This window comes from Typopeltis vanoorti, chromosome 8 (genome assembly GCF_054136105.1).
Source record: "Typopeltis vanoorti isolate ZY-2024b chromosome 8, IOZ_Tvanoo_1.0, whole genome shotgun sequence".
Taxonomy (NCBI): domain Eukaryota; kingdom Metazoa; phylum Arthropoda; class Arachnida; order Uropygi; family Thelyphonidae; genus Typopeltis; species Typopeltis vanoorti.
Genome location: NC_143556.1, coordinates 147,816,527 through 147,832,097, shown reverse-complemented (window position 1 = coordinate 147,832,097; position 15,571 = coordinate 147,816,527). Strand labels below are relative to the sequence as shown.

The 15,571-nt window shown below is 38.7% G+C and overlaps 1 protein-coding gene across 2 annotated transcripts in view; it reads right to left on the bottom strand.

Moving 5' to 3' along the window:
* Positions 1 to 15,571, bottom strand: part of LOC150104416 (solute carrier family 2, facilitated glucose transporter member 1-like) — a 454,614-nt gene that overhangs the window by 332,937 nt on the left and 106,106 nt on the right. For both annotated transcript variants that reach the window (XM_090396366.1, XM_090396365.1), the window contains exon 3: positions 11,266 to 11,551. In XM_090396366.1, the coding sequence (XP_090252492.1) occupies positions 11,266 to 11,551 (286 nt within the window). The remainder of the gene's footprint in view (positions 1 to 11,265; positions 11,552 to 15,571) is intronic.

Sequence of the window (15,571 nt, the reverse complement as noted above, 5' to 3'; positions counted from 1 at the left end):
AAGTTGTTGGAGAAGCTTGTGAGAACTAGGATCCAGAACTGTGTTGACAACAATGGTATTATCTTTGGGACAGCATGAATTTGCTAAAGGGAGGTCATGTTTTAGTAATATAGTTACTTATTACAATAAGGTGGCTGCAACCATGGAGAGAGGTGAAGGATACACAGTAATATACTTAGATTTATGCAAAGGCTTTTGATATATTACCTCATGATAAGTCGATAGTCAAACTGGAGTGGATTGGGTTGGATATTAGATTGGCACATTGGATTGGACACTGGCTATCTGATAGGTATCAACAAGTTATGTATGGGTGAGCGATATCTGGGAAAAGGAAAATTACTAGTGGTGTGCCTCAGGAGTTTGTTTTAGGGCCATTGCTGTTTAATTGTATATTAATGATATTGGTGAAGATTTGAATAGAGACATTCGGTTGTTGGCAGATGATGCAAAGTTGAGACAAACCATGAAGAGTAGACAAGATGCTGTGGCCTTACAGGAAGACTTGAATAAATTGAGTGATTGGGCACAGGAATGGGGATGTGTGTTTAATGTTGCAAAATGTAAGGTTTTAAAATTTAGAAAACAAAAATGGGATGCAGAATTTATTCTTGGTGAATATATATTGTCGGAAGTGGAGGAAATAAGAGATATGGAGATAATAGTGGATAAAGATCTGAAATTTAGGGGACACATAGCCAAAATTGTGAAGACAACACAAAGGCTTCTGGGAATGATACAGAGGACACTGACTTGTAAAAGTAGGGAGATTCTTGTTCCATTTTATAAGACTTTGATTAGGCCACACAGGACTACTGTGCCAAGATTTAGTCACCTGGTTTTCAAAAGGATGAAGAAATGTTGGAGAGGATCCAGAGGCAGCTGACTAAGGTAGTTTCTAACCTCTGAAATGTCGAGTATGAGGAAAGACTGAGAAGCTGCAACTTGCAGAGTCTGGTGGACAGGAGGAGGAGGAGTGGAGATATGATAGAGACCTACAAGTTATTAAGGGGTTGTTATAGGATCAATGCTGGAGAGGTTCTACAGAAAATAGTGGGAGATCAGGGGAGAACCTGAGGTCATCCCTGGAAGCTGTGTAAGGAGGGTGGGAGTAGGGGAGTGAGAAGCAGGTTTTTTCATGCAGAGTTGTGAATGATTTGAATTCCTTGCCTGAAAGTGTGGTGTCTGCAGAGAATTTGAATGTGTTTAAAGCATGGTATGATGAGCTGTATGTTTGATAAAAGGAGCACCTAGATGAGTGTTTGACTCCATGGGTCTTGGGTAATAATAATAATTTTCTCCAATGAAGTCATCATTCCATAATCATTCTTTTTTTTTTTTTGCTAGCTACATATCGAAAGAACTCCCTAGAATTGTTTTTGTCTTCATTTGCTAACTGCTGCTGATATTTCACTTTTGCTACCCTTCTTGTTTTTGCTACCTGTCTTGCCTGTTCTTTGTAATCCTCATGGAATTGATTATTTTCACTCCTCTTATGCTGCCTCCATAATGCCTTTCCCTCTGTATCTCATACTTATTCTCTTCATTCATCCATTTCACACTACTTTATTTAATCTTCTGACATTCAGAATACATTTAGACATTGCATCTACTAGACAGTTCTTGGATATCCCCCAAGCTGCATTAATCTCTTTTCCAGCTATCTTCTCACTCCATGCTACACTTTCAAGCTGTCTTCTGAGCTCCTCATAATCACCAGCCTTGTAATTCCACATATACCCTTTTCTCACAGAGATCTTCACACGGCTGGCAACTACCCAGGTAATCACTGGGTAGTTGCCAGCAGATTTGAAAGTTGGTCACTCTAATTTGAAAGTTGGTCAAATGACCCTCCAGCTGGTCACTCAAACCAACTGGAGGATGATTTGACACCTCATTTTTAGTAACATCTTCTGATGAGATGATCAAATCCCAGACCCTCAATCCTCGCGCATCCCCCCCCCTCCCGTTACATACTGCTTGAGGTATACATCCCTCAAAAACTCACAAAACTCATATTCTTTACTTCCAGTTGCTATCACATCATATCAGTCCATATTGCTATAATTAAAATTATGTATAATGATTACCCTTTTCTTATTTCCTTAAGTAATTTGATTATACATCTCATGGTCACTACCATCCACAATATCAGTCTATAATAACATTCAACTAAGTATTTCATTCTATTCACCTTTATCTCACACACTACTGCTTCAAAACTACTGGCAATATTTCCCTGTTAAAATGACTGAAGCTGCTTTGACACTAGTTTGGGGTTTGGTCAAAAAAACAGATCAATTAAGGCTATCTTTAGGTGGTGATGCACATAATTTATGCCAATGGTAAGACCTGCAAATAAGTAACAGGAGTTTCACCAGACCATGAAGGTCATCTATCACTTAGTAGGTCTAGTTGACATTCCATACAACTAAGAATGTATTTCTCTACAGTGCTGAATACTTGATGAATATAACAGAGTACCTTTAGTGGAAATATGCTCCATCAAATGAAGTTATTATTGGTAAGTGACCAGGAGAGGCTGCGTATTGCACTTCACCAGCCCATGAATAGCCTAGTGGGAACAGAACACAAGTTAAACAGCAGGGGCCCAAGAACAGAGCCCCAAGGCATGCCATTGATTACCCTCCTTTATTGAGGCACTGCTCCATCATACATAACCTGTTGGTATCATTCAAGAGAGCCAATCTCTGATCCAGCTAACCAATATACTATCTGTTCACATCCTCTTCAGCTTGTATGCCTTTGTAATTTCTCAATTATCACAGGATGCTTCATCAGAAAGTAAGTTTCTTTAGAACCTTTCTTTAGTATTCATTTCGGAGTAACTGATTAAATAGGATTTGAAGTCTCATTTTCTAACTATATTTAAAGCTCTATTTTTGAGTGTTTTGATAATGCCTAATATTTGTTGAGGGGGGAATGAATGAACTTACCTGTAGGTACCAGCATCTGTGCTGGTAGGTTTAATTCCTGTAGACTTCTAATGAAAATATTGCAACAATGTTTTTGTTGACAAGGATGTCTAGGAATGGTAATTTTGCATTCTTTTCTACTTCTAATGTGAATTTGATTCTTGGATGAGAATTATTCAGGAAATATACAAAATCTTCAGGGTCAATGTGGATATGTTTCAAAATGATAAAAATGTTATCAACATATTTCTACCAGACATGTGGTTGTTAAAATAGCCTGTGCTATAGCTTCATTATTGTTGTTATTATTATTATTATTACCCCAAGACCTCATGGAGTCAAAGACTCATCTGGGAGGTCCTTTTATCACACACACACACACACACACAGAGCTCATCATACTGTGTCTTAAACACACTCAAACTCCGTGAGACACCAGACTCTCAGGCAAGGCATTCAAATCATTTACAACTCTGCACGAAAAAAACCAGCTTCTCACTCACCTGCTCACACCCTCTTTATACAGTTTCCAGGGATGCCCTCTGATCTCCCACTATTTTCTGTAGAACTTCTCCAGCATTGATCCTATAACAACCCCTTACTAACTTATAGGTGTCCATCATATATCCACTTTTCCTCCGGGCCACCAGACTCTGCAATTTGCATCTTCTCAATCTTTCCTCATAATTCACATTCCAGAGGTTAGAAACTACCTTAATCATTCACTTTTGGACACTTTCCAACATCTCTTTGTCCTTCAGAAAACTAGGTGACCAAATCTGGGCACAATAGTTCATGTGTGGCCTAATCAAAGCCTTATACAATGGAACAAAACTCTCCCTACTTCTACAAGTCAGTGTACTCCGCATTATTCCCAGACGCCTTTGTGTTGTCTTCACAATTTTGGCTATGTGTCCAGTAATTTTTAGATCCTTATCCACTATCACCCCCAGATCTCTTATTTCCTCTACCTCCAACAATATATTCTCACCAAGCATAAATTCTGCATCCTATCTTTGTTTTCCAAATTTTAAAACCTTACATTTTGCAACATTGAACTCACATCCCCATTTCCATGCCCAATCACTGAATTTATTCAAGTCTTCTTGTAAGGCCACAACATCTTCACTACTATTTTATGGTTCGTCCCAACTTTGCATCATCTGCAAACAACTGAATATCTCCATCCAAATCTTCACCAATATCATTTATATACAAGTTAAACAGTAATGGCCCTAAAACAGACCCCTGAGGCACATCACTAGTGACTTTCCTTTTCCAGGATATTGCACCCCCATACACAACTTGTTGATACCTATCAGATAGACAGTCTCCACTCCAATGTGCTTTTGCAAAATCCAAGTATATTACTGTGTATCCTTCTCCTCTGTCCAAAGAAGCAGTCACTTTATTATAATAAGTAAGTAGATTACTAAAACATGACCTCCCTTTAGCAAATCCATGCTGTCCATCAAAGATTATACCATTCTTGTCAACCCAACTCTGGATCCTAGTTCTCACAAGCTTCTCCAACAACTTAACCACAACACTTGACACACAGATAGGCCTATAGTTTGATGCCTGAGTTCGATCACCTCCTTTATGAAGTGGCACAATCTTGCGTTCCTTCCACTCTTTAGGGACTTGACCAAGTGCAAGACTCGTATTAAAAAAATATGTCATGGCAGGTGTCAACTCTCTGGCACATTCCTTCAGAATACGCAGTGATATATTATCAAGTCCCACAGCCTTATTTACATCTAGTTTACTCAACTCCCCAAACACCACTTGCTCACTTACAGTCAGTCTCTCCTCCCCATCATCGACTGCCCTTAATCTCTCCATGAAGTCACATTCACAAGATCTAAAGATTTTTATGAACTGCTCATTAAGTATCTCCACCACACATTCTGCATCAGCTGTCTTTATACCATTTCCTCCAATCAATGTCATCCTTCCATAATCATTCTTTCTTTTGCTGGCTACATATCGAAAGAACTCTCTAGGATTCTTTTTGGCTTCATTAGCTAACTGCTGTTCATACCTCTCTTTAGCTACTCTCACCAACCAAGTCACCCTCCTTGCCTGGTCTTTGTAGACCTCATGAAATTGGTTACTTCCACTTCTCTTATGCTGCCTCCACAATGCCCTTTTTCTCTCTATTGCATGCTTAATCTCTTTATTCATCCATCTCAAACCTACCTTATTTAACCTTCTCACCCATGTTATACATTTAGACATTGCATCTACTAAGTAGTTTTTGAAAATCCCCCAAGCTGCATTCATCTCTTTTCCAGCTAACTCCTCATTCCATGCTACACCTGCAAGCTGTCTCCTGGGGCTCTTCATAATCACCCTCCCTTGTAGTTCCACATATACCCTTTTTTCACAGGGGTCTTTGCACTGCTGGCAACCACCCAGGTAATCACCTTATGGTTACTTTCACCAACTGGTGGATGATTTGACACTTCATTTATAATTACATCCTCCGATGAGATGACCAAATCCAAGACCCTTAATCCTCGTGTGCCCTCTGTTACATACTGTCTGAGGTAGTTATCCCTCAAAACTCAAGAAACTCATTTTCTTTACTTCCAGTTCCTATCTCTTCATTCCAGTCTATATTGCCATAATTAAAATCACCCATAATGATCACCCTTTTCTTATTTGCTTGGCTTATTTGACTATACATTTTGCTATCACCACCATCCACATTACCAGGTCTATAACAACATCCCACCAAGTATTTGATTCTATTCACCTCTATCTCACATCATACTGCCTCAAAACCACTGGCCCTATTTCCCTCTTGCATCTCTACCTTGTATGGACATAACTCTTTCTCTATCATCAACAGCACTCCCCCCTCCCTTTTTACCCCTTCTATCCTCACGAAACACATCATACCTTTCCATCTCTATTCCTGTCAGGATGTCGTCCTCATCTAACCATGTCTCACTTATTCCGATAATCTCTGGGTGCACAGACGCAATTAGTGTAACCATTTCATCCGCCTTGTTTCTTATACTTCTAGCATTGGTATACAAACACAATAACTCATTTCTGGATCTACAGCTAGTTCCACTGATACCATTCACTCGATGTGATCTCTCCATGCTGGACGGGGGCCGTTTCCCTTTCTGCTTCTTCATTTTAGAACCCTTTGCAATTCCATCTGTTTCCTCTTGATCCCTGATCATCCCATTACTTTCCTGCCTACACATGCTCTCACTTCCTCTTGGAGCATCCACCTTTCTCACGCTAGGTACCCCTGTCCACCCTGAGCCTCCCCGTTTCCCTGCTCCTCTTGCACACCCATTCTCTCATTTTCTATACTCATACCGCTCACTTCCCCATTCATTTCCTCTTCTTCAATCTCTCCTGTCTTACTTTCCTGCTCTTCCACAACACTCCCCTCTCGATCTGATTCATTCTCTCTATTCACTTCTCTACTTTCCAGCAGCAGTCTCTCCAAGCGACTCATACCATAACCGCTCAAATGCAGTCCATTGCTCTCATACAGCTCACTTTGTCCCTCAAACTCATTCCACACATTAACAAACTGTACTCCCATCTCCTCACACATTTCAGCCAGAATGTCATTCGTAATCCTTGTTCTCCACCTCATTTCACCACAATCATACCTAGGCAACACACTGACTACCCTTCCTGTCACACTATTCTCTTTTATCTTTCCAAGCAGTCTCTTGACATTTCATTTCGACATGCTCTTTGTTCTCTCTCAAATCATTTGTACCAATTAATACAATTAACTCTTTTGCTCGCTCCCGCCTCATATTCAATGCCTCAATCACTCTATTCATTTTATCGCTTGGAAAACATACCTTGTGCATTTTATCCTCTAGCACACCTTTAATAATGGAGTTGCCATACAATGCCACTCGCTCATCTTTCGTTAACTCTTTAATGCCATCATGATTTATTTTAATAGTTTTGACCTGAATTCTCTTAATTTCATTCCGCATCCATTTCATTTCATTCCGCATCCATTTCATTTCTTGCTTCATCCAATCCAATTCACCTTCCGAACCTCGCGACACATTCTCTCTATCATTAAATCTTTCTAACTTTCTAACTCTTAACCCCCCCTCTTCTCACTTTCCCTCTCATTCATCCTTCTTTGTTTCCGTACTTTCGGTCCAACATACGTCCAACTTTCACTATCATTCTTCTCACTTTCACTCTCATTTATCTTTCTTTGTTTCTGTACTTTCGAACTAACATGCATCCAACTTTCGCTATCATTCTTCTCAGTTTTACTGTCATTCATCTTTCTTTGGTTCAGTACTTTCGTTCCAACATGAGTCCAACTTTTGCCATCATTCATTCTTTTTTCGCTATCATTCATTCTTTCGATTTTTTTTACTTGCGATTTCTGCATCATGCCATTTCTATTCGTTCTCTCAATTTCGTTTCTTTCTGCCTAACTTTCATCCCTATTAACATCCATTACGGTTGTCAAATCGCTCTTTTTCTTTTTTCCTGATTTTTTAACATTTTTTCACCTCTCTTTCTCACCATCCTCTTTCAAACGTACACTCACGACACAATCGGTACTAGAACTTTCTGTCATCAATTTCATATTCGCATTCATCAATTCTTCGTTCAGGTCACACTTCGCACACACTCTTCTTCCATCCGCACTAAACATCCACAAATCATTTATGTAATCGAAGGAATACATATAACAGACCTCACACTTAACGAAATGACTGAAATCTAAATTAAAATCATGGAATGACAATGCTGCCACCATTTTTTTTTTTTTTTCTCTGCAGGTTACTAGGTCTAATAATAACGATTTCGTATTTAGTTTAGGCAAGGAAAAAACCCCCACACTAATAATATTGGTAGCGTACAACGTTTACAGCCGCTCTTACTTAAACAATTACGCATATATACTTAATTATTCCTACTAAAACTTATCTGAATCAAGAGCTCTTCAAATCGCGTCCGTACCACTTGGCCCACTAGTGCCCTCCCTAATGGAAATAGACAACAGAATAAACAAAGCTGGTATATGGTAATCTTGTATATGGTAATCATATACAAGATGGTGTTCAATTTTAACTTAAGAATCTGAGAGTTGGGTTAGAAATAACACAATTTATGAGAGACTAGAGATATGAGAGCTTAGAGGCATCAGCTGTAGAATCACATAAAAAATGTAGATTAGGAAGGAATTTGTTATCGTTAGCATTCAAGAATGTGTGAACAGAGCAAATCTAAGGCAGTTACAGAATGAAAAAAAAAAAAAGAAAGAAAGGTTAGCAAACATGTCTGATACAAAGACAACAGGAAATAACCCAGAGGAAGACCAAGATCTGATGATATTGGAGTGCTGACAAATAATAAACAAATCTAAAGGAAAATTGTTAACAGGAGATCCTATACATCCCTTGGGGATACGTATCAGGAATCTGATTATAATGATGATGATAAAATTATGTATAGCAGGGCAGTGGCTTAGGAAAGAATGGTAGTGTTGTGCCAACAGGTTCTGTTCTTGGGCTTCTATTGTTCGCTGTAAATGATATTTTATGTGGTATGATTAGAGATATTTAGTTGTTTGCCAACACACATACACAGCACATGGCTACTGGCTACTATAATAAGAAGAATACTGATAAGTAGAGATATGAAGGTTGTGCCATTATAAGGCAAAGATCAGCCCACACATGGACTATTGTACTCAGATTTAGTTACCTAGTTTTCAGTGCAATGTGAAAACTGAAGGGGATAAAAACAAATGGGTAACACAATACCAGGACTTTGGAATGCCAGCCTAGTTGGCCGAGTAGTTAGTGTATCCGCTCTCCAGCCAAAAGGCTGTGGGTTCAAATCCTGCTGTGGGCATGGATGTTTGCGATTGTCCATGAAAATACTAGTGGTGGTGGATGGCGGTAGATTATTATTATTATTATTAACAGTTGACTTCCATGGAATCAGAGATTTGTCATAGGAGGAATACACTAATGCATACAATGCTCATCCAACCTCATCTTAGATGGCATTGGTGTAGTTGTGGTCTGTTTTAGATGGTGAATTGAGTTTTGGAGACAGAGAGTTGTATAGTAGGTGCTCTCCCTCGATGAGTCTTTGAACTCTCTGGAGATTTCAAATAATAATAATAAGTGAAGAGTTTGGTGGATACAGAAAAGAGGATGAGATGCCATCCCTGGAAGCTGTGTAAAGGTATGGTGAGAAACAGATTTTTTTGGAATGTCTTCATTCCCCATACACTATCTGTTCTATCAACAAATTGTGTATGAGGGGAGTGATATCCCAAAAAGAGGAAAGTCACTAGTGGTGTGCCCCAGGGATCTGTTTTGGGGCCATTATTGTCTAATTTGTATGTAAATGACATTGGTGGAAGTGGATTAATGATGACATACAGTTGTTCGTGGATGATGCAAAATTGGGAATAGCTATGAGAAGTAGAGCATATGAAGCTTTGAAAGAGGACCTAAATAGACTGAATGGGTGAGTGTGTTGGGATATCAGTTTAATGTTGCAAAGTGTAAGGTTTTAAAATTTGGGAAGCAAAGATGGAATGCAGAGTATTGTAGACTGGAGGAGGTAGAGGAGATGAAGGATTTCAGGGTTGTGGTGGATAAGGACTTGAAATTTAATGGATGACGACACGAGATTATGCAAATACTGCAGAGAACACTGACATGTAGAAGTAAGGATGTTTTGATTCCACTGTACAAGACTTTGATCAGGCCACATATGGAATACAGTGCACAGATTTGGTCCACAGGCTTTCAAAAGGATGATGAGATGTTGGAGAGGGTCGAGAGACAATTGAATAAGTTGGTTTGTGGTTTCTGGAATGTGTAATATGAGGCAGATTGAGAGAATGCAAATTACAGAGCCTAGTGGATAGAAGGATGAGCGGGGGGGGGGGGCATGATTGAGACATATAAGTTGGTAAGGGATAATTACCAGATTAGCATGGATGAAATTTTTCATAAAAATCTAAAGACAGGGGTGAGAAGAAGAGGCCATCCCTGGAAATTGAATAAGGTGAGTGTGAGCAAGGGGATGTAGGACTAGATATTTTGCATGGAGGACAGTGGGTGATTGGAATGTATTGCCTCAGAGTGTGGTGAGTGCAAGGAAGGCATATGCATTTATTATCATTATTATTCAGGCCTCCATGGAGTCAAAAGACTCTCGCGGGAAGTCCTTCCTAAGACACACAAAGTCTATCATACCACTCCTTAAACTCACTGACCGTTCTAGTTCTCACCACTCTATCAGGCAATGCATTATATGGTTCAACCACCCTCCAAGCAAAGAAACCACTCCTCACCCTCTTGCTCACAGTTTCCTTTCATAACTTCCAGGGATAGCCCCTTGTCATTACTCCTTCCTGCTGTTCAAACAAGAGAAAGAACTCCCCAGTGTGAACCCTGTAACCACCTCTCAACAGTTTAAAAGTCTCAATCATATCTCAATCACCTCTCTTCTTCTATCTACCGAACTCTGCATTCCACATTCCCTTAGCCGATCATCCTCATAACTAACATGTACAGTCCTGAAACCATCTTTGTTATCCACCTTTCTACCCTTTCCACAGTTAATTTATCCCCTTCAAATCCTGGGGACCAAATCTGAGAACAATAGTCTACATGTGGTCTGATCAGAGTCTTATACAACGGAATGATAACTCTTTAATCTCTGCAGGTCAGTGTCCTTCTCATTATTGCAGCAATCCTCTGTGTTACCTTCACCACCTTTGCAATATGTCCCCTAAATTTCAGGTTTCTATCAATCATCAACCCTAGATCTGTGCATATGAGAGTGTGACCTCTCAGTCTTTTGACTCAATAGAGGTCTGTTGATAATAATACTAATAATTTTGCCATATAATAATGCATTATAAAAGCAACAAAACAAAGTAAGTTTTTGTGTGAAAGAAATAAAGATGGATTTTTCCTTTTTTCCTGCAATATAAAGAAAATCAGTAGTTTGTAGTCACCAGGCCACAACTTATTCCAAATGACAAAATGACAGGAAATAGTTGGAAAATATAATCAAAGGAGCAGTAACCTTTTTTTTTTTTTAAATCCAAAAATCAAAATTTCATAAAGAAATATGTGTAGTGATTTTTCTACTGCTTCTAGATCTCCTTTACTATTATAGAAAAGGGTACTTGAGTACATCCCAAAAATATTTTCAGCTAACTTACCTGCAAGATGACTAAACATGGTGGACCTTTAATATAAATTTGCTTGCTCACATAAGTTTTTTCTTATTATAACAAAAAATACACTTCAGTATACTTATGCTGTGAACTTACCTGAATTGAGGCCAATAAAAAATCTTCCCAAAATAAACATTTCGTATGACTTAGCCATTTTTGAAAATCCCATAAATGCTGCAGCAAGAAACACAAAGATGTTGTTAAGGAGAAGTCCACCTTTACGACCAAACCTTTCAGTTACAAAAGCAGTCATCATGGCTCCACCCATACCGCCTACACAGAAAATTGATACCATGATTGAAAATATTATTTTTATTGTCTGATCATCAGGACTTTCGCTAAACCTTCCAGTATATGTTTCATTTATAAATGACTCAACAAGCTGTAAAAAATAATATAAAATAACATTTATTATTATTATAACTATTATTATTATTCCTATTTAATAATTAAAATTTATTTACAGTAGAATATTCTTAAACACTGATCAAAAAAAAAAGCGGAATACAGAAAATGAACTTTTTTTTTCCTTTCCTTCAATTTCAGTAGTATTGTCAGATCCTTTTGTTGTAGATCCCACTTGGATACCAAAGGTTTGTTTGGATCAGGAGATAAACAGTAAGGCTAAAATTGTATAAATTGTTTAATATTCCAGACATCCAAGCTGTGGATGTCCATATATTAAAAACTGAAACCATTGAAGCATACTGAAAACCAATATTATATGTCAGTTATTATTATTATTATTATTATTATTAGACACTCTCCTTATACTTTTTGACTTAACCAAAGCTTTTGATACACTTGAACATGACATATTGCCAACCAAATTATACTCATTCGGAATACGATGAACACTGCACACCTGGTTCAAGACTCTCTCTCAAACAGAACACAAGTAACAAAAATAGGCACACATTACAGCCATGGTATACAAGGAGGTAATATGGTATACTTCATACAGGAGGTGATCGAACTCGAGCATCAAACTATATGCTTTTCTGTGTGTCACGTGTTGTGGTTAAGTTGTTGGAGAAGCTTGTGAGAACTAGGATCCAGAGTTGGGTTGACAACAATGGTATAATCTTTGATGGACAGCATGGATTTGCTAAAGGGAAGTCATGTTTTAATAATCTACTTACTTATTATAATAAAGTGACTGCTTCTTTGGACAGAGGAGAAGGACACACAGTAATATACTTGGATTTTGCAAAGGCTTTTGATAGAGTACCTCATGATAAATTGATAGTCAAACTAGAGCAGATGGGGTTGGATATTAGATTAGTGCATTGGACTGGAGACTGGCTATCTGATAGGGATCAACAAGTTGTGTATGGCAGGGGGGGGGGCGATATCCAGGAAAAGGAAAGTCACTAGTGGAGTGCTTCAGGGCTCTGTTTTAGGGCCATTACTGTTTAACTTGTATGTTAATGATATTGGCGAAGATTTGGATGGAGATATTCAGTTGTTTGCAGATGATGCAAAGTTGAGATGAACCATAAAGAGTAGTGAAGATGTTGTGGCCTTGCAAGAGGACTTGAATAAATTGAGTGATTGGGCACGGAAATGGGGATGTGAGGTCAATGTTGCAAAATGTAAGGTTTTAAAATTTGGAAAACAAAGATGGGAAGCAGAATTTATGTTTTGTGAGGATACGTTGTTAGAGGTGGAAGAAATAAGAGATCTGGAGGTGACAGTGTATGTGGATCTGAAATTTAAGGGGCACATAGCCAAAATTGTGAAGACTACACAAAGGTTTCTGGGAATGATGTGGAGGACACTGACATGTAGAAGTAGGGAGATTCTTGTTCCATTGTATAAGGCTTTGATTAGGCCACACATGGACTATTGTGCCCAGATTTGGTCACCGGGTTTTCAGAAGGATGAAGAGATGTAGGAAAGGGTCCAAAGGCAACTGACTAAGGTAGTTTCTGACCTCTGGAATGTTTTCAATATGAGGAAAGATTGAGAAGATGTAATTTGCAGAGTCTGGTGGAGAGGAGGAAGAGGGGAGATATGATAGAGACCTACAAGTTGGTAAGGGGTTATTATAAGATCAATGGTAGAGAGGTTCTACAGAGAATAGTGGGAGATCAGGGGAGAACCAGAGGTCAACCCTGGAAACTGTATAAAGAGGGTGTGAGTAGGGGAGTGAGAGGCAGGTTTTTTTGTGCAGATTTGTAAATGATTGGAATACCTTGCCTGAGAGTGTGCTGTCTGCAAGGAGTTTGAGTGTGTTTAAGACACGGCATGATGAGATATGTGTGATAAAAGGACCTCCCAGATGAGGCTTTGACTCCATGATGGGGTAATAATAATAATAATAAAACACAGTGTCCCACAAGATGCCATATTATCACCTACTCTATTCAACATATACATTAATGATGTTCATAACCTGCCCAATGAAGTCAAATATATCGGAACACAGATGACATCATGCTACTAGCAGTCCACACAGACATCAACACAGCTCTCTCCAAAGCACAAGACCTAAATAAAATTACAACTTACTTCTACCAAAACTCAATTATAATCAATGGCACTAAGACACAGATGCTAATTATACATAATCCAAGAATCATGCACTCCACACCACTATCGCTACATTGTCACACGGTTTGCTGCATTACAACAAAAATAGCTGCCAATGTCTCAAAATCACACCCGTAACACATGCAAAATACCTTGGCCTTTACATAGATACAGATGGCCATCTTAAATGGACAAAGCATAGAGAATACCCACATAGTAAACTCTGCATCATCACAGCAAAATTCTTCCAAGTAAAAGACATGATTCCATCTAACATAAAAAAAAACTCCTATATCACAGTATTTGCAAATCTCTATTCAAGTACAGTATAACAATCTATGCAAACACAGCAAACAGCCACCTAACAAAATTAGAAACATTACACAGGAAAATTGTTTCAACAGTAATTTGGAGGCCTTATATACAACAGCCAATATCGACTGCTTATGGCGATACGCAAAATCCTGAGCATTAAAAATCTGAAACACTACAAGGGTGTCTGAAAAGTTTGGTAAAAAAATAAGTTAAACACATTTTTTTGGAAAAACACCTTTATTTCTCATCATAGTCTCCATCGAGATCTACACATTTGGTCCAGCGAGTTTCCAAGTTTTTACATCCCATCTAAAAAGTAGGATTTGCCATATTGTGCAAAATAGTCATTGGCAGCCTTGATGACATCCTTATTCGAAGAAACGTTTTTCTCACTAAGCCAAGTTTTTAAGTTTGGGAACAAGAAGTCACATAGGGCCAAATCCAAAGAATATGGTGAATGTGGAACCAATTCAAACCTAATTTCGTGCAATTTTGCCATTGTGACAGCCGATGTGTGAGACGGTGCATTGTCTTGATGAAAGAGCACGTTTTTGTGCACCAATCTTGGCCATTATATCGATTGGTAGAGCATCTGCTACTAATGGCTCAGTTAAGTAAGTTTGAGCGCAATTAGTAGTTGGAAGGGGACCAATCGTTCGATGCTGTTGGCACACTCTCCCTCGATGAGTCTTTGGACTCCCTGGAGGTGTCAAATAATAATAATAATAATTATTATTTTCTTCAGTTCTTCTTTTAAACGGTCCAACAATGACGCATAATATACTCCTGTTATTGTTTTACCCTTTTCCAAATAGTCTATCATGATATTTCCTTCGGAATCTCAAAAAACAGTGACCATCACCTTCCCAGCTGACAAAACGGTCTTTGCTTTTTTCGGTGCTCTTTCACCGGGCACTGTTCACTGTTTTGACTGCTGCTTGGACTCAGGTGTGTAGTGGTGTATCCAAGTTTCATCTACAGTCACAAATTGATGCAAATAATCCTGCGAATTATGATTAAACATCGCCAAACACATCCATGAAATGTCTTTTCACATGTGTTTCTGATCGGCAGTCAACAATCGCAGCACCCATCACGAACACAGTTTTTTCATGTGCAATTTTTCGTGCAGGATATTATACACCCATTCAGTTGAGATGCCTACTATCTCAGCAATCTCATGCACTTTCAAACAGTGGTCTTCCATAGCAACACCAGGGATTTTGACAATCATTTCCTTCATAGTAACCTCAGTCAGGCGTCTGGAGCATGCTTCATCTTTGATGGACTTACGACCATGTTTAAACTTGCTTATCTATTTTTGATCGACAGTCAATAATCGTGGCACCCATCGCACACAGAGCTTTTTCATGTGAAAATTTTTGTGTGGGCTATTATACACCTGTTCAGTTGAGATGCCTACAATCTCAGCAATCTCACGCACTTTCACTCGGCGGTCTTCCATAACAATACCATGGATTTTGTCAATCATTTCCTTCGTAGTGACCTCATTCGGGCATCGGGAGAGTGCTCATCTTTGATGGACTTACAA